Here is a 19,944-nt window from a genome sequence, read left to right as displayed (position 1 = left end):
TGAATATTTGGAAAAAAAACAACAAACATTTAGAACTGCAAAGAGGGTGTATTATCCTGGTAAGAGGGTGGGACTGCAGTAGCCCAAGCTAAGGGCGTATGAGGAAGTCGGCGCAGTGGACGAAAAAACTAAGCCGTGGATCTTTTTACGCACGCACAATCCCAAACCATGCCTGCAAAAAAAGTCTGCATCGTCGGATCTGGCAACTGGTAACGTGTTTTTCTGACTTTTAAATGCGATCAACCTGTTTTTTTATTTATTTAAAAGCCGAAGGAGGGTGTTTAGACTGACAGGGGAGCTGCTGTAAGGTCCAGTGGTGCCAGATGGTCATTCATGTGCCAAAAGGAATTCTTGCTACATTGTCTGAAGTCTTTTGTTCATATAAAAGCAATCGTGCATATTTAGGCAAGCTGAAGTTTAGTTAAAACCTTTTGTGTATGCTTTATCGTTGCAATAAGCTGTAATTGTTAGGCTTATTGCACATCGGTGTGTTATTATGTAGTAATGTCTGCACAGTGAGAGCAGCAACAATAATGGGCCCCTTTCCAACAGGTTATTAATTGCTTCCTGGAATTTTGTTGGCAGCAGCATTGAAACCATATAGCTATGTGAAATTTATTTTAAAATGATTTCACTTTATGACAAATTGAGCAATAGTATGAGCTACACATTGCTTGTAATGTAAGTTCAGTGTATACTAGTCTACAGTAATTTTGCATAGCCTATTCTTTGACAACATCTTAACTTTTGCGTATAACTAATACAGCTGCACACTAAACACACCTAGAACATATGTAAAGATGCACTATGCAACTTTTTCTGGTGTCCATGAAGATGTTATTATTGCTTTGCCTGGAATGTTTCGCAGGATGGCATTCATTTTGCATTTATTCAATTACAGGTGTGTTTTAAAGCATGCATTCTTACTGCGTGCAAGCTTGCCTCTCCACAGATCTCACTTTTAACTTGCTGCTTGTCTCTATGGAGATAGATCAGTTTCTTTCCACACTATGGAACAGTTCAGGCAAAGCAAAGCAGTAATATCTCCATGGTGACAAGCTAATGACAAGCGCTCTACAGGAAAAAAATAAAAGTGAACCAGCTTTTCTTTAGATGAGGTGATATTCTTTGGCCTAAAATGTTCCACAATATAGCTTTACATTATAGCATTGCATTTATTCAATTACAGATTATTTTACTGCCCGGAAATAACTTGAAAAACATTCTTTCTGTGAGTGGGGTCACCTCTCCACAGATCTGATTTGTAACATACTTGATCACTAAGTTGGCTAATTTTTATGGGATACAGTGGAACATTCCAGACAAAGCAATAACATCTCCATGAAGGCTGACATGTAGCCACCACCTTCTCAGAAAAAATACAGAGTGGACCTTTAATTTAGCACCCTCAACAGCTTTTCTTCAACACAATATTGTTTTCATCAGAGTTATTTTCTGACTTATGTTTCCAGGGGTTCGGCCATCGCCAAAATCATCGGGCACAATGTGAAAGCGTCTAACCGCTTCAACCCGGTGGTGAACATGTGGGTTTACGAGGAGATCATCGACGGGAGGAAGCTAACCGACATCATCAACACTGAACATGAAAACGTCAAGTACCTGCCCGGTCACAAACTGCCCCGGAATGTGGTACGTGCATGCAGCAGTAATCTAACTAGCAACCTTTTGTTAGATGATGTGATAGAAGTAGATAAGGACGGATGCTGAATTTAATACATATTTCAACTACAAAGTGATGGGTTATCAGAGCTGTACTTTTTCATTTCAAGTAAATATATTTTATTAAAAACAGTGTATTGTTGGTCATCCAAAGCACCTGACAGGTATAAAAGTGGATCAAATGCAGTGAACAGAAATCTTTCCTACCATATTAAAGCAAAGAGTTATTATGTAAAATCTACTTTTTAGAGCTTTTAACCACATTATAGTTGTTTCCCCTCAACATTTACTCACTTAAAGTTGTTTTTGGAGTGATTCGTGCACGTTTGAGCTTTCTTTAAAAGCTTATTTTCAAGGCGCCATATTGCGAATCAACTCCCGTTTTCACCGTCACCAGTACACACTCACTGCTCGGTATTTACTTTATTCTTTTATTTTATTTTCTTAGTCAGTGATACACATAGGATTCAGCAGTGGTGCTTAGTCATTTTGGTACAAATCAATAAAAAAAATCTGCTGCTCATTAGCGTAATCTTCAGTGATTCATCCGAGGTGCCGATTCTCTGTTGTGATATCAGCTCCCATTGGGCACTGCAATTTTGTACCGTAGAAATTAGCGGACGTGTTTCTTTTTATCAAGTCATTTTAGACAAATATTCCAATTTAAAATCCGAACAGACCATACGTCTCTCTGATGGATTATCCCCCCTGTCACTCACATGTATCTGAAATGGGGAAGACAGGATACAGTTCCACACCCACACGTCTTTGTAGACTATTGTAAAAGCGTGTGGTTTTAGCTGGCCTAGCAAATCTTTCACAGTATAAAACGTATCTATCTCCAGGGGGATGTTCTGAAGTATGGCTTAATGTAGGTGACATGCCACCTCCAGAAAGTTACATACTGTACCTTTTTTAATTAATCTCTTCATGTCATCTTTTCCCTTTAGCAATTTTATGTCTGTTCAAACTGTACATTTTAAGTAGATTGACTTCAGTGCTAACGGCTGTTGTTCTTTGTCTTTACTTCTATTGATGTCATATCTTTCATCGTTTACTGTTGTTGCTGTAGGTGGCAGTTCCGGACGTCGCAGAGGCAGTGAAGGGAGCGACTATCCTGGTGTTTGTCATCCCTCACCAGTTCATCAGCAAATTGTGTGACCAGATCAAGCCTCACATAACAGAGGGCACCATAGGGATATCTCTTGTAAAGGTAATGTGTGTGTGTGTGTGTGTGTGTGTGTGTGTGTGGTGTGTTTACAGTCTGAAGGAAAAAGGGAAATTGTATAGTCATGTTACTCTGTGGTTGTGTCTATCATGGGACAGTGTGGTTGTGAAATGCAAATCAGACGAGACAATGATATTTCAGTATTGCTCAAGTTCCACGATATTTTGCAGTTGGTACAAAATTATGCAGTAATACAGATTTTTCGTATCTACCAGCTTTGCTTTTAGTAAATTCAAATGTGCGAAATGTAAGTGGAAAAATATCATGTAATTTGAAACATCTGATTGAAAGCTCGGGCTGCAGAATTGATCGACAATTTGCAATTATCAAATCACAAAAGCTGCAGTTATTTTGGTAATAAAATGGCTATTCAGTGTTTATCTTTGTAATAAAAAAAACCCTGCTAACTCTAGTTTAGAGCTCTGCAAACATGACATGCTTGGGATTATTGTAGGGCTGGACAATTAATCAAAAGATGGAGATTGGTGATTCTGACATGTCGAATTTTCAGTGATATGACTGCGGTTTTTGAATGGAGAGGTCTAGAGCCAATCCTCTCAATCATTATCACTTATTTGTCCCTGAGGGGCAGGTTAAGCACAGGGAGTCTGTAGCATTTCAGAGCTAGCTGGCTGGTATAGCTCCATGCAGGGTTGCTATGGATCCAGTATAAACAAACGGCTCAGATCATACAATTTAATAGTCCTTAACTTCCATTCTTTAAACTGCATATGCTGCACTTTTTAGTTTGTCAAAATCCTCAACTGTTAAATTAAAAATGTTAGATAAAAAAAAAAAAAAAAACTGCTCAGTGTGTCAGCCATAAGAGCAGGCAACCACAGAAACTGTCAGTAAAATCATGTGGTTTGGAGCACACGCAAGGAAGAAATTTGACTATTGTTTTGTGTTACATGGGAATGATTAAAAGTCTGTAATTTATAACTTCATGAAATCTGTACTAAGAGCCATTTTAATTTTGTATTTTGAATAGACTAAATAAAACCATATTGAAAATCAAAATCGATCAGTATGAGCCCAGCACTAAATTGTTGCATCTAGCAGTTCATACTTCAGTCTTCTCTCAAATGTTAATGCTTTTTTGGGAAATTTGAGTTATATTTGCACATTTGTGAAGCCCTAATAAAAACCATTGACTGATCTAACTCATAATTAAGCCATTGTTCTGCCCATACCATATATTTTACATTGTATATTAAAGTCTATTTTCTACTTTATTTAATGCATTCCCTTTTTAATGTTTATTTCATCATAGTTTATATCATTATTCTTTGTTTAATTTTGCACCATAACGCCAAAGCAAGATCATAGTTTGCGGCAACTGATTATTTTTAGTAGTTTAATAAATTTTTTCTCGCCAGGGCATTGACGAAGGGCCAGATGGGCTTAAACTCATCTCTGACATCATTCGTGAGAAGCTGGAGATAGAAGTGAGCGTTCTGATGGGCGCTAACATCGCCAGCGAGGTCGCAGAGGAGAAGTTCTGTGAGACCACCGTTGGTAAGACTTTGGAATCAAGTCTTCTATAGCTCCTCCTGTACTCATTTGTCATTTATGTATAATCTTGTGTTTTTGGGACTACTTTCTTTGCGACAGGCTCTAAAAATGCGGCCAGTGGAGTGATATTCAAGGAGCTTTTCCAGACGCCGAACTTCCGGATCACGGTGATAAAGGAGTGCGACACTGTGGAGCTGTGTGGAGCGCTCAAGGTACACGGTATTTCAAACGCACATTTACACCTACAAAATGAGATACTGAAGTTCTAATCTGTCTGAATGATCTTTATATCAAATTACAGTCATAAGCAGGTCAATGTTGGGTAATGTCGCTTACTAGGTTTCTGTTTGAACTAAACCATGAAATAAGTCTTTTTTATGGTCAAGAAATCAATATTCTAATTTTTATTTTTATTTTATTCTGATTGTAATTGATCAATAAACATTTTCTATGGTTCTGTTCAAAAATAAATCAGACAGTGAGATTTTCCAAGAGGTAGAACGTATTTTTTTCCCCATGTCTTTGAGCAAATGCGTCTTGTCCCAGTACAGATACATTGCATAAGCAGCTCTTGGGTCAAAATAAGTCCGCTGTGTGCCGTCTGCATCTAATTATAAACCATTATATCGACCGATAAAAAGTGCGCGTTAGCATGCTAGTAGTTGTAAGCTTTACTGTAATGGCAAAACTCTGCTCTGGTGTCCGAGAGTTGCAGTGAAAAGCACGGATACACTCATTGCGGTGAACACAATTTTCCAGCTCAAATTCGCTTTCACTGAATTACTGTTTCTTCACAGATAAAGAGCGAATTTAAAGCATTAATTACTGCTTGACTTGTGACTTGTGCAGTTATATAAAATAAATGCACACCAGTTAGCGTTAGAATAGTCTCTGTTATGATTAAAAGTGGGCCTAAAGTATATGGCCGTTAAATCTAAGGTTCATTTTAGGGCTGAACGATTTGGGATAATTACCACATTTCTGACAAGGATTGCGATTAGATTTAAAATGTATGCTTAGAAAATTGGATTCTGTTCAAAGTTTACATTTTAAACATGTCCAGAAGAATTGACAAAAAGTTTTTGCAGTTTTTAAGGCAATATATTTTGGTGTTTGTGGAAGAAATGATGGTACTTCACATTGCAGCTTTTACATTTTGCTTGCCGTTCTTCCGTCTAATCATGCGGCCCTATAGTTTGTTTGTTGTATTTAGCAAACTGTCATTTGTCCAGAACATAGTGGCGGTGGGAGCAGGCTTCTGTGACGGCCTGGGCTTCGGAGACAACACCAAAGCCGCTGTGATCCGTCTGGGGCTCATGGAGATGGTGGCCTTCGCGAAGATGTTCTGCACCGGAGAAGTCAACTCCAGCACCTTCCTGGAGAGCTGCGGAGTGGCCGACCTCGTCACAACCTGCTACGGAGGGAGGAACCGGAAGGTGGCAGAGGCCTTCGCAAAGACTAACAAGGTACTACTACTACGCTGGGTATATGTGCATAACAGGTACAAATAGGCCTGTCACGATAGCACATTTTGAAGTAAATATAGGTGATACATGATAATATTGAAACCAAGACATGAAGCAGAAATATCGCTCAAAAAGTGTTCTAAATGCACAATATTGTTAAAAATATGAGCTGCAGTAAATAAATCAATAACAAAATGCAACACTTAAGTAGTTATTTTTTTATATATAATTAGTCATAGAAGCTCAGATCTCATCGTAGAATAGAAAAATACACAAAATGTTTCTTCTGGTACAAAGAAAAAATCCCCATGTTAAATACTGACCCCCAAAAATGATTGTTCCATCTGTCATGTATTGAACGTTAGTTAATATAGTACTGATCGTGACAGGCTTAGATTTGTGCCTTAACACCAAAAGCACCCGGTGACATATCAGTGAATATGTCTTCAAAATACAACAGTTACAGGTGCTAAAACTCCACAAAGTACAATGAATTTAAAATAACTTAACATTTTCTCTTTCATTTTTGTCATCAGTAGTTTGCCCTTTTTAGCTCAGTTTTTTCGGTCAAAACCTGCGCATTTGTGAACAATCGGAAAGAAATCAGGCTACGCAAATCAGATTTATATTTTGATAATCTGATAACTGCAGAAATCAGATCATGATCAGATTTTTGGCATATGTAAACACAGTCGCTGTCCTCATATGTGTTCTGTTTTGTTTTATCAATGATCATGTTGTTTATTTGTTCATTATTAGGAATCTCTAGCTAGAATAAAAAGATCGATTCAGTTGTTTCTGAACAAAATTCAGTAAAAATCTTTATCAAAATCACTACAATTGAAGCTTTATTAGAGCTCAAAATCTGTGTGAAATGCTTTTACTTTTTACAAATTTTTAAATGAGTACTTTAATATTTTTACTAATAGATTTTGTCAAGTGATACTTTTACTCAATGCTTTTTTCTTTTTTTTTTTTGCGCACATGTAATAAAAAACATTACACTATGGATGCCTAATCAAAATATTTATTACTTCACGGTTTATATACGTTTCATAATCATGAATTACCCATTAGCTGAACAGCCACTTCAGATTTTACAATTTGAGTATTTGACTTTTTCTGCATTTAGTGGGAAAAATTCACAAACTTTATTCTCTATAACCTTGACAGTACTCACTTTTTAGAGTCTAGAGTAGATACATTTATAATTTAGAAAGATGAGTGCTTCAGAATTGCAGTGAAAACTTTTAAACAACAAAACCAATGCCGACCTATTAAAAGTCCTTTATTATTAAAAAAAACGATACTTGCCTATGTGTTTCGGTTGTGTGGGGGCTTCTTCAGGGCAGTAGTTTGGTCTTTCATCCCATATTTATAATTTTAAGCATTTCACACATTCTGCCTTTGATTGTAGTCCATCACTGAGCTGGAGGCGGAGATGCTGAACGGGCAGAAGCTCCAAGGTCCACAGACGTCTGCTGAGGTCTACAAGATCCTGCTCAAGAAGGGCCTGGTCAACAAGTCTGTGTCACCACATCAACAACACTTTAAATGTGGCGAATTGGTCTGTAAAATGTCTAATAATGATTTCTGTCTTGCAGCTTTCCACTGTTTGTCGCTGTGTACCAGATCTGTTTCGAGGGCAAAGAGGTGAAAGAGTTCATCACGTGTCTCCAGAACCACCCAGAGCACATGTGAAAATACACCTTTTATATGCAGTACAGAGATTAATTATAAAAACTAAAACCAAACTATATTTAAACCACAATCTCTGCCATTTTTCTCAGGACCAAAGCAAATTCTCCTGCAATGATTGTTTACAACCACTAGAGGGAGGTGTAGTTTTATAATTCCCCAAACGCACAATATCCTGAAACATCTCAGCACTTTGACTTTAGACTATTTATGTCAACATTTTATTATGTTTTACAAAAAATTCAGAAGTGCCTTGATTGATTCATGCTCTTTGATAGAATTTTGAATATAATTTTGTGTTGCCATGTCAAAATTTACCAATGTATAAATTTAGTTAAGTAATTGTTAGAATATTTTTTAACACTATGATAAATAAATCCAGTTAAAACATTTGGTTGTTTTTTTAATTTTTTTTTTTATAACTGTTACTTAAACTACAGCTGCATAACTACTACTACTACTACTACTAACTATTGCTACTACTGTAAATACTATACTAAATATAGCACATATTAAACTATTGAGTATAACATAATGATGCCTCTACTTACACTAGCTGCAGTACCATGACTAGTACTAATAGGCCTACTGTTAATATTGATACTGCAATATACCTAACATCTTTACTCCAAATAGTTCCTCTACTGCTGCTATTACTACCACTACTACTATTACTACTACTACTGCATAGTTAACGTTTACACTGCAAATAATCATGTTCTATTCTAGATAATATTATAATTTCACTGTATTTTATTGAGTGAGTAGATAAACTGCCTGGCCAAAAAAAAGTCGCCATCTGGATTTAACTAAGCAAATAAGTACGAGTCAGGTCTAGGTTCAGCAACAGTCTGCAAGCAGTGTAGATTAGAATTAGTTTAAAAAAAACAAAGAAGAAGCTTGTTTACGTTGCTACATGTTCCATTTCTTCAACATTTGGGTAAGGCACATCATCAGAAAAAATTACACACTGACCAATGACCCCATCCCCATAAGACACGAACCCTGTCTGAAAGAATAGTTTTAAACAAGTTCATTCTATGGTGGAATCCTGTCATGATTAGCATGTGAATCCTGCTAGTCAGATGTACAGAGAGAGGTCAGGAAGGAAGGAAAATAGTGAGTGACCTTTGACCTTTAACCTTCTCATGTCAGACCATAGCAGACCAGGCAGATGTGGGGTCATCCTAAACTTGAACTTTGGCTAAATATGTATGTGGACAAGCCTGGTTAACTAAATCCCACCAACAAAGGCAGTTTTTGGGACCAATATTTACATTCGAAAGTGGGCCTAGTATTGAACCTTGTGGGATCCCTTCACATTTTCGAAAGGGTAGATGAATATAGCATTAATTTGCTTTGAGTACCTGAAATCTAAATAGCACTATATACAGTTAATTCAAGACAATATTATTATTATTTTTATGAGCAACAAAAAAATCTATAACTTCTAGTGGGTAATTGTTATAACACAAATATATACTGTTTTTATTTGTTAACTGAATGTTGACTAATGTACCTAACACAGTTTTTATTGTTGTTGTTCCATTAAAATTTTGAGAAACTGTTTTATAACTCATGCTTTCAGAAACAGCTTTTGAATAAAATTATAGCTGATTAGCCCCCAGCAAGCTTTCAAACTTAAAAAATACTCATGATTTTTGGGGAAAATGAATGGCTTGGTGGAATTTTAAAATGCAAAAAAGCTCTTTAACTCTCAGTGAGAGAAAACCAAAATATTTTCAAAGTTTTCAATTAAAAGCCTGTTTATTTTCTTCCACTTACTTATAGGCCTATTTTATTACTACTTACGGTTCCTAACTTGCTTAATTTGTAGGTAAAACTCTTAACAGTAAAAAAATAAAATAAAAAAATAGCATTGTTCTTGCACTTATCCCCCATTTTCTGCTTGGTCCCCCTCTTCTTGACCACCCCTCTATACTACATCCAGCTTCATTCTCACATAGATCCTTCTGTGTCTCTGCTTCAAAGTCAGTGTCGGCCATATTGGGAGGGTAAACGTGCAAACAATTCCCATGGGAGATTCTCTGCCCCTGTCTTCTCACCTGACTCACCTGTCATCGTGGGTCAGTCAGGTGCAGGCTCAGATCTCCTGGTTCAAAGCCCAGTGTCAGACGAGAGCAGGCTGACAGAGGAGCATCGTGACCTGGGTAATGTGTCCACTGGACCTACTGTGAGGCAAGAGGTACCACACACGAAATACTGTGGGAGAGTGTAGCAGGTTGGAGTAAGTCTGAGTACTTCAAAACTGTGTACTATTGTGTGTGCTGTACTATTACTACTACAGAATTATACTCCGATCATTTTTTTTTAAGTATTCCTCTTTACTGTTGCTGCTGCCACCACTATTATTGCAGCTACTAGTATTTCTCCTTTACCTGCCACTACTACTAATACTATTTCTAACTCAAAGATCCTATATTACATAAAACTGTTTCTTGTGAGCTTTAAGTCTTGTTATAATGTTGTTACCTCATCAAAAACATACCTGGCGTTGTGTTTTGTCTCATTTGCACATGTTTGAGTAATCCTGCAATGTTAGTCTATCCACATCTCCTAAACTCAAAATGCTGTGTTCCACTTTGTGATGTCATCAAGTGGTATTTTTCAAGTTAACAGCTACATTTTACCTTTAGGTCAGTAGACATTGGTAATTCCAAAGCTGAAATCACGATTCTAGTGAGGGCGCATGGAGTTTAAATACACAATGGAGCACTTCCTGTATTACCACATGACATCACAAGGTGGAACAGAGTGTTTTCAGTTTGAGAGAAGAACAAAAACAAACAAAACAAAATGCAACTCCAGGTCTGTTTGTGATGAGGAAGTAACATTATAACATATCAGAAAATAGCATAAAATGGGTCCTTTAATTATTATTTCTTGCATTTCCGACGTCACTTGTATTATACATAGAAAATTATTTTACCACAGCCACCTCCAATTCAGGGAAAACTTATTGATCAATAAAAATCAAACCTCTGACTTTCGGGTTGGTGGACGAGCATTCTAATTACTGAGGCACTGAGGTTATCAGATTATTATCAGAGTTTTGGAGTTATAAGACTATTAAAATGACACGTAAAAGGCAAAATCATGTTATCTCTTTTTGATCGCGGCCCCTCAGAATACTCACCTCAGATTTCGTGGTTTGCATGTTATTAACATAATTTTAAAGGTTCAGGAATCAGATAATAATCAGATTTTGGTGTAATTTTGGTGTAAACAAACTGCCACCGTGACAGTTAATGACATTCCATACAAACAGTAACAACAGGAGCTCATTTGTAAAGTGTTTTTCCACTGATTCAAAGGTTGGTGGTTCAAATCTCACTTGACATAAACATCATTGGCTGAGCAGTCAGATCCACTGACTCACAGGTTGGTGGTACAATTCCAGCTCCCACAGATGAAGGCTGTCGTTGTGTTCCCAGTGTCTGTGTACAGTAGAGTAAGGTGGAAAGCTTTATAAAAATGTGACTATTTACTGATTGTTTTTTACTGTCAATAGGAGCATTACAGCCATTATATTTAACTTTTGCACCAAGTATATCTAACATTTTTACAATGTTTACCCAAATTTTAAATATTTTTCTTCTTTTATATATTTGCTTCTGTTACCAGGCAGAAATTGATCATGCAAATAGTACCATTTTTTTTGGGAGACAGTTTGATGTGCTATAATCTTACATCGTTGTACATTCTCAAAGTAAACCAATACATATGCATGACATTTTGGATTTTTTGCTCTGCTGACTATGTCCCACTGATAAGAAGATCTTACCCAAATACAATTCAAAGCTGTTTTTTATCTCTGCGGTTGCCGTGTCTTTGTTGCTAATCACATTTTCCAAAACCGCGCTCTTTCCCTTCAGTAGTTTCCATAAAAATCTACCAAAAATACGATTTATGTGTCCCATGTTATTCACAGTTAGCTGATCACACCTGTGTCTCTGGATGGAACTGTCAGAAGAGCGTCCAAATGTCTCCCTTGAGTATATTTTTTTCAATTTTTTTTTTCTTCATTTTTCATATTTGGAAGAAGTGGGCCACCCCGGAGTGGAGCAGTGTATGTAGTGATTTATAGCCCGCAAGTGTGAAAACCAACACATATAGGCTAATAGATTTCACAGAACGACCGGTGAGTTAAGGCAATTTGTATTTTCACCCAGATATGTTACAAATATAGGATTGGTCTTTAAAGATGCAATATGTAACTTTTCTGATGGAGGGTTTGCCATAGAAAAGTTGGTCTAGAAGGGATTAGCTGGTATTACCCTCACCGATTGTCCATTGTCCTGGTGACTGTGGGGAGCATCGCTATTGTAAACTTGGAAACAACTTTTGACGGGAAAATATGATACAGTGACAGTAATTGTTGTATTATTCAAGACATAAGTTCTGATCCTGGATAACTGAAGAACATGCCAACTCCATAAAAAGACCTAACCTGGGAAATCAAGCCATGGGACCTACTGTGGCCATGGGGCCGCTGTGCCGTCCAGTGTCAAGTGATTCAAGTTAATTATCAAATAATATATCAATGTCTGTTTTCATTTAAAACTGAAAAAAAGAAAGAAAAAAAAATACTATCTTAAAATATGTAATAAGTAAGTAATGATATAAGTAATGATTTTGTTATATAGTTATATGGCATTTTAATGACATTTTTTATTAAAATTCATAGCAAACCTATGACATACACATTATTATAATTTACTGTACATTATCAGGGAGCCAGTCAGTCATGTGTCTAGATGTAGAGATAGGCCTTAGGCACTAGTCTGCTTCCAACTGTTTACCCAGCAGCACCTCTGGATGATGGATGGTTCACAGCAAGGACTTTGCTAGTGGGTATTAGAAAAGTTCAACTTTTATGCACATAAACCTGTATAAACCTGTGATTATCTAAAAACCTTGATATGATTTATATATAATATAATGAGACCCAAGATTGAACCCTGTGAAACTTCCCTTAAGAAAATTAAAGACCATAAAAAAATCAAATTTCAAATTGAATGGATTTACTGTTATTGCACAGAATGATATTTGAATGAATGCTATTTTAATTTAAAACTAATCTTGAAAATAATATTTATAGTATTTTGGAAATATTGTGATGAAATATTTTTAAACAATCTGTAACTACATATGCTTATTTGAAGGTATTAGTATTAGTAATATATTAGGGCCTAATACTGAACCTTGTGGGGTCCCATGACATGTTTCAATAGAATAAAACTATCATTTCATTACCATAGAAAAAGCATTGTAACTGTCGTTTAAACCCCTTGATTTAAAATTGGCTTACACATTCTAATCTTGATCCAACCTCTGCCCGCTTGTTCAGTCTGTGCATACATTTAGAGTCTTTTGTGAGTTTAAGCGCTTGTCTGGGGTCCAGGGCTAATTACAGTGCAATGATCTCGTCAGCTGTCACCGCCATGCGTTTTTTACATGTGAAAGAGCTGGACGGGAACTAGCAAAACCTCACTCCGTCCACAAAAGGAGCAGGATAATGAAAAGAAATGAAGTGCTAATGCTAGCCTGTCCCTGGTGTTTGCGCAGGGCTGCAGGCACGGAGTTGGTAAATTAGCAGCAATGAGATGAGAGAAAATTGGTGGTCGCATGTCATGTATAGAGAGGGGAAAGATCTATGTGAATAAACTGCTATTTTTAAGCTGTAATAGGAGTAGTAGTAATAGTAGTAGTAGTAGCAGTAGTATAGTATAGTACAGTATGGTGTATAATATAAGTGGGACAGGTGATTTGTGATAACCTCAAAAATATCTGGGCAGAAATTTTGCAGTGTTTTTAAATATGGTGATGCTCATTGAGGAAGGGTACTATCAACAAACAAAGTAGTAGTAGTATAGTATAGTATAGTATAGTATATAAGTGGGACAAGTGATTTGTGATAACCTCAAAAATATTTAGCAGATTTTAAAATATGTCGATGCTCATTCATGATGGCAAGTATCAAAGAAAGTAATAGTAGTACAGCAGTCGTTGTCAACATGTCATTCAATTTTGAAACTCTGTATTTACGTGGGGTATTTCTTTTGGAACATGGAATTAATAAAAAGCTATTGTAAGCCCTCCTGGCGGCGAGTAAAAAGAACATCACTAAAAAATGGTTAAATCCTGCTCCGTCTTCAGTGAATGGCTGGATTGATATAGTATCTGAAATATTTAGGATGGAAAAGCTAACTTACACAATAAATATCCAAAGAAATACATTTTATAGTATTTGGAACAAGTGGATCAAGTATATCACCCCAACTAGAACAGATTTTTTGTGATTTTGGGTGAAGAATTATTATTTTACTGTGCAATCCATATAGACTGTTGGATTGCAGTTTGTTTTTCTTGTAAGCTCCCTAGTTCTTGTAAATAGTTTTGGTTTTCCTTTTTACTCTTTTAATGTACCAAAATGGGATTGGAAGTCTATGAAAAGCACCTCTAAGGGACTTGGATTAATAATGTTGCTTGTTTCATACTATATTTGAACTGGAAGAAATGTGTGTCCTTCTTGAATTAAAAATGTAATGAAAAAATATATATATAGTAGTAGTTGTTGTCATTGTAATTGCAGTAGCAGTAAATACATTGGATTACTCATGGACATTGCATTGGTATAAGTAGTAGTAGTACTTGTTGTAGTATTATTAGTAATGGTAGCAGTGGCAAAAGCTGGAGTAGCAGTAAAGTAACTAGTAACTTAGTCTTGATCTGGAGATTTGATCACAATAAAGTATTACATTTGGTTTTTACGAATACACTACATTTATAGTAAAATACACTATGAAAAGCAGTAGTTGAAGTAAAATATCTTTCCACCTTTGCGTGCTTCTATCAAGGTCAACATAGGAGCTTGCTTTCCCAGTCCCTGTCCTCCTTTTCTGGGGTAAAGGAGGTGAGGATGGCCCCTTAGCCCGGCTTTGGCACCGCTACAAACCCATTCAGCAAACACTAGCCCTGTTGGTTCCACTCCCCATCCCCTCACCTCAGAGCCACTGGAAAGAATCGCACCAGACAGCCATATGATTCCCTCCTCCACTACCCCCCTTTGGCCTGACATTTGTTCTGTAAACTGCACAGGGAGGAACAAAAGGGAGATAAATGGAGAAAGAGAAATCGTGAAATGAGTCAATGAAGTAATGGTGCATAGTTCCTCTGCGCGTATAGGCAAAATATAGGCAAAAGGAATGTTTTAATGTATGGTGACTTAAATATATTGCATTTAAAAGATAGGAAACATACAATACAACACACTATACCCATGTCTTATGATTGTTTGAAGGAAAAAAAAGTGTTATTGGAAGAATATTAGATAAATATTAGATTTGTTGATGTTGTTTAGTTGAATTTTCTTATCTATTCCCATTGAGACAAGCAGGTAGCACCACAGTTACTGGTCAAACTGGTTGAAAAGCGAGCTCGCTCACAGTAAGAATGCAGTTTTACAAGGTAATCTGAGCAATAAAAACACATGTAATCCAATTATACTGGCAAACTTTCCATGCAAAGCAATAACATCTCAAGTATATAGCAGGAAAGGTTACGCAGAGTACCTTTAAAGTGACTGTACCTGCACAGATACATTGTAAAAGCAGCTCTTAGGGACAAAATGAGGCCATTGTTGTTGTTGTCTGCTGTCTGCATCTAATTATAAAGCATTTCTATCCTCTGTGAACCGGTAAGTAGCATTTTAACATGCTAGTTGTTGTTAGAACTGTTGTGAAAATGCACTTACAAATGCAAGGAATGTGTTAGGAAAGTGGCAGTATTTTTTCTACCACTGCAAACCATTTAAAATTACCTTCTGTTTTATGCTGAAAACATTAATTTAAAAAAATAATAAAATAAATAAATAAAATAAAACTAGTTGCCTAATAATAATAATAATAATAATAATAATAATAATAATAATAATAATAATAATAATAATAATAATAATAATAATAATAATAATAATAATAATAATAAATAAAATACCTTTTGTTTTTGATGTTTTTATTTCAGGTACAATGCCTTTAAGTATTGGAAATCCATAATACATCACATTGTGCTAACCACTCTGCCACAACATTAATATATTTACTATGCACATCATTATTTAAAATGTTTTCCGATCTTAATTTTCCCACAACCTCTTTCTTTCTTTGTCTTCAGCGTTCAACTGCTTAATAAAAAATATAAATCTCATATTCAAATCTGCAAAACAGCATTTCGAGAGCGCTGAATTTATCTCAACTGCGCTCCTCTGACAAGACACAGCCCCCCTCTGGTTCTCCCTCTCTCCTCACCAGCGCCGCATGGTTTCCCTGACATCAGCACGCTGCTGATTTAAGATCTTTACCGGCTGCTGCCGAACCATCGTCTCCTCCAAACCCAAGTGGATTCGCTCATAAAGACAAAACAAATAGTGATGGAGAAAGTGGGTATACCTGCCAAGTCCCAAAAACCAGAGCTGTCATCAAAAGCACTTAGGAGGTGGAGAGTGGAGTGAGTCCCGGGTCAGATGACAAATGAATGAGAAATATATAAGAATGTGTAAGATTTGCTACTTGGGTTTTGTTCCACTAGTGTCGAGCTTGATCAATTTGTTATCCGGAGCGCAAGTTGGGAGATTGCATTGTTGAAAGGAGGCACAATTTTCCATGGAATGTCAAGAAATATCACACTTTGGAGACTTCCGTTTTCAGAATGTTATAAGTAATGTACTATAAGAAATAACAGCGCGCCAAATGTACTTCTGAAAACCTCATAGTTGGATCTTTCAAAGGATATGTATAAACCAACATAAACAGATCTTTTTCCTGTTGTTATGGGCTGGATCAGTTGCTTATGATTTGATATAATATTAAACTGGATACACTTTCTGTTGCAACCAATACGACGGCAGTGGGGAATGTGGGTGAAGCGTCTTTCCCAGTGACACAACAACAGAAGGTACAGTAACTCTGATAGTGGGGAATTCGTCTGCCAAACTAACTAGAGCTACCAAAGTCATAGCTTCTTCCTGACATCTTCCCTGACCATAGAGAAAAAAATGTCACAAAAAATAAGAGCAAACACAACTATTAGATTGCAAAAAAATCTATTATTTAAGGAGGAGTTCTAAAAATAACCCTAATAACCCTAATAACTTTGCGAAATCTGCAAAGTAGTCAGCTTTTTACAATTATTATATGTTTTGCAGCAGTAAAACCCCTCACCACACACTTTATACACTTTTCTCAGACAGACATTAACATTTTCTCACATTTCTCTCTTCTCTCAAAGTTCAAACCTTCGTAGGCGCCTCTGTCGGTGCAGAAAGTTTCATCGGCATTGTTGGTTTTGTCGGGGAGAAAACTTACAAACATACAGCACTTCAGAGTCACACTGCGATCCAACATTTATGTAAATTTGGCCGAACGCATTCTGTACTGTAAAGGAGACACGGCACGGAGGAGACTGATGGACAATGGTCTGCAGTCCCTTAGCCAATCAGGACGCAGAACACAATGCACGTTCATACACTGTAAAAAAAAAAAAGCATGTAAAATTGGACTAAAAAAGTACAAGAAACAGCGAGACCGCGAAAGGTGAACCACGTTATAGTGAGGGATAACTGTAGGGGAAAAAAATCTACGAACCTTTTAGTTTTAGACCTCTCCATACATGACTTGCCAATGCTCTATAGCCACGCACAATAGACCCCTAAATGCACCAAATCCTCACATCATTATAGTACATTTTTCAAGTCCACTTCAGGGATTTTACGGAGTTTCCATTACTGACAGGAGACGGCACTTGGCCCGTAAACAGCTGCACCTGAGGAGTAGTATTTTTATGGACTTGACTGTTTTACTACTGCTCCTGAACTGCTCCATCGGGATGCGTTCGAGATAAATGGGAAAACACATTTACTGTCTCTGCCACTGTATTCTCCAGTCGAGAATTTTATGTTCCTTTGTAACGCATGGCTTGTCCGACCTTGAGTTAAAAGCTACAAATTATGAAAAGGTGATAGTTTTTGCAACAATAAGCATATTGGGAGAGATGAGACGAGCCAAAATGTCAGTAATTGTCACACAGGAGTAACATTATAACACAATACCACTAGGATTTATTGACAGAGAAAAATGGTGTTTATTCCATAGACTTTTCAAGGCCATTGTGTGTTAGTTATTATCTCACACAATTGATACGCGAGAAAAGAATTTTATGGCTCCAGACAGTTAAAATTGTAATTTTACATCATTTGGCATCATTCATTCTGGACTGAAGCTCTGAAGCACCGGTTTAGACCTGGGGTAATCCTGGTGTAGGTCTGATTTAGTTCTCGTTTAGCCGTGGGTTTGACCTGATTTAGAACTGGTCATAGTTTAATTGTGGTTTAGACATCGTTATGAACTGATCAACTTGGTTTAGACCTGGTTTTTAGTCCAGTTTTAGTCCTGGTTTAGTCTTGCATTAGTCCAGGTTTTATGGTTTTGTCTTGCTTTCTTCCTGCTTTAGTCCTGTTTTAAATCTGGTTTAGTCCTGGTTCAGATACGTCTGGTTTAGGTCTGGTTTAGGTCTGGTTTAGTCATGGTTTAGACTTGGTTTAGTCCTGATTTAGACCTGATTTACTCATCATTTAGTCCTGGTTTAGACCTAGTTTAAAACTGGTCTAGACCAGGTTTAGACCTGTTTTAGTCCTGGTTTAGATATCTAGACTTGGTCCTGGTGTAATCCTGGTTTATCACCTGCTTTAGTCATGGTTAGTCCTGGTTTAGACCTACTTTAGACCTGCTGTAGTCCTGGTTTAGACCTGGTTTAGTCCTGGTTTAGATACTCCTTGTTTAGACCTGGTTTAGTCATGGTTAGTCCTGGTTTAGACCTACTTTAGACCTGCTTTAGTCCTGGTTTAGACCTGCTTTAGTCCTGGTTTAGACCTGGTTTAGTCCTGGTTTAGATACTCCTTGTTTAGACCTGGTTTAGTCATGGTTAGTCCTGGTTTAGACCTACTTTAGACCTGCTTTAGTCCTGGTTTAATCCTGGTTTAGACCTGGTTTAGACCTAGTTTAGACCTGGTTTAGACCTAGTTTAGACCTGGTTTAGACCTGTTTTAGTCCTGGTTTAGACATTTAAACCTGGTTTAGTTTAGATTGGGTTTAATCCCGGTGTAGACCTGTTTTAGACCTGGTTTAGACCTGGTTTAGTCATGGTTTTGAATAGACTATCATTATTCTTTTAAATGATAGCTATTTGCCTGATTGCTTGCTTGCTTTTTTAAACACAACACCACCTTATAATGATTTTTTTCCATTCCCTAGTTTTAATGTCACCAATAAGAAGCCAATGACATTTAACCAAACCGCCCCAAAAATGTGTTCTGTGTATCTCAATTTACCACAAAATGATCTCAGCTCCTCCAAAAAATCTAATTACCACATTCTAATTGAAAGTCCTGTCATTGTCCCATGTTTTCTCTAATCGGGTTACCATCAGTACAGCACAGTCTCATATTTGTAAGTGATTAGTGGATGACATTTAGAAATAATTGAATTCTCGTGATAAAACCATAGCAGATTAGAGTGGTGGCTTGGGTCTGAAAATCTCTTCTGAAGAATTAGATTTTGATAAAGGTTTAATTTGTTAGTGAAAATAGTACAAAATGTGAAATGGCTGAATTACAAATGCATGAAGTAAACATCTATTTTTACTACAACCTTTACTGCTATTACTACTACTACTACTGTTGCAATGCGTCATCAACTACTCCTTTACTACTATTGCCATAACTCATACTAAACTACTTCCACTACTACTACTACCACTATTACCACGTCTACTACCTGGTTACTACTGATAGTGCTCATAATTGCACTATTTCTTCTATTTTTACTAATAATGCCACTTTTACTTTGACTTTTTGTATGACTGCTGCTAAAACTGCTCGATTACCAACAATGCAAACTAGTTCTACCATTACTAATACTACTGTGGATAAGTACTTTCAGCACTTTAACCAGTATATGCAACAGCACTATGCATTTTAGTATTATTAACGGTAGTACTTCAACTGCTGCTACTCCCACTACTGTATGAACTCCTATCATGAACTTGTAAGTAATTGTAAGTATTCTACAAAGTAATCCATGAATTGGAGTAAAAGTACCATATATTCTAAACTTGATGTACTCATTATGTGTCTATGAGCGGACAGTATTGCAATGCAGTGACCTTCTGAGGCAGGAATGAATGGAATCATGGGAAAATAGTGCATTGGAGCCCACAAGAATGCAATGTGGGTGGCCTTCGTAATGAGATGAACGGATTTCTGAAAAATGTCAAGATTCT

The 19,944-nt window shown here is 36.7% G+C and overlaps 1 protein-coding gene across 1 annotated transcript; it reads left to right on the top strand.

Moving 5' to 3' along the window:
• Positions 1 to 91: 91 nt before the first annotated feature.
• Positions 92 to 9,155, top strand: LOC117383114 (glycerol-3-phosphate dehydrogenase [NAD(+)], cytoplasmic-like). The gene is made up of 8 exons (XM_033980293.2): positions 92 to 209; positions 1,473 to 1,650; positions 2,753 to 2,893; positions 4,288 to 4,426; positions 4,523 to 4,635; positions 5,656 to 5,889; positions 7,307 to 7,413; positions 7,494 to 9,155. Exons 1-8 carry the CDS (start codon positions 169 to 171, stop codon positions 7,588 to 7,590), a joined length of 1,050 nt encoding a protein of 349 aa, XP_033836184.1. The 5' UTR covers positions 92 to 168; the 3' UTR covers positions 7,591 to 9,155.
• The last annotated feature ends 10,789 nt before the right edge of the window (positions 9,156 to 19,944 follow it).

Source organism: Periophthalmus magnuspinnatus, chromosome 2, assembly GCF_009829125.3.
Source record: "Periophthalmus magnuspinnatus isolate fPerMag1 chromosome 2, fPerMag1.2.pri, whole genome shotgun sequence".
NCBI lineage: Eukaryota > Metazoa > Chordata > Actinopteri > Gobiiformes > Gobiidae > Periophthalmus > Periophthalmus magnuspinnatus.
This window is presented reverse-complemented; position numbering and strand designations above follow the sequence as displayed.

Bases quoted from the DNA above. Each gene is read 5' to 3' on its own strand.
- LOC117383114 (XM_033980293.2), top strand. From the start codon at position 169: ATGCCTGCAAAAAAAGTCTGCATCGTCGGATCTGGCAACTG. The intron at 1,651-2,752 runs GTACGTGCATGC...TTGTTGCTGTAG, and splicing joins ACAAACTGCCCCGGAATGTG to GTGGCAGTTCCGGACGTCGC. The intron at 5,890-7,306 runs GTACTACTACTA...CTTTGATTGTAG, and splicing joins CCTTCGCAAAGACTAACAAG to TCCATCACTGAGCTGGAGGC.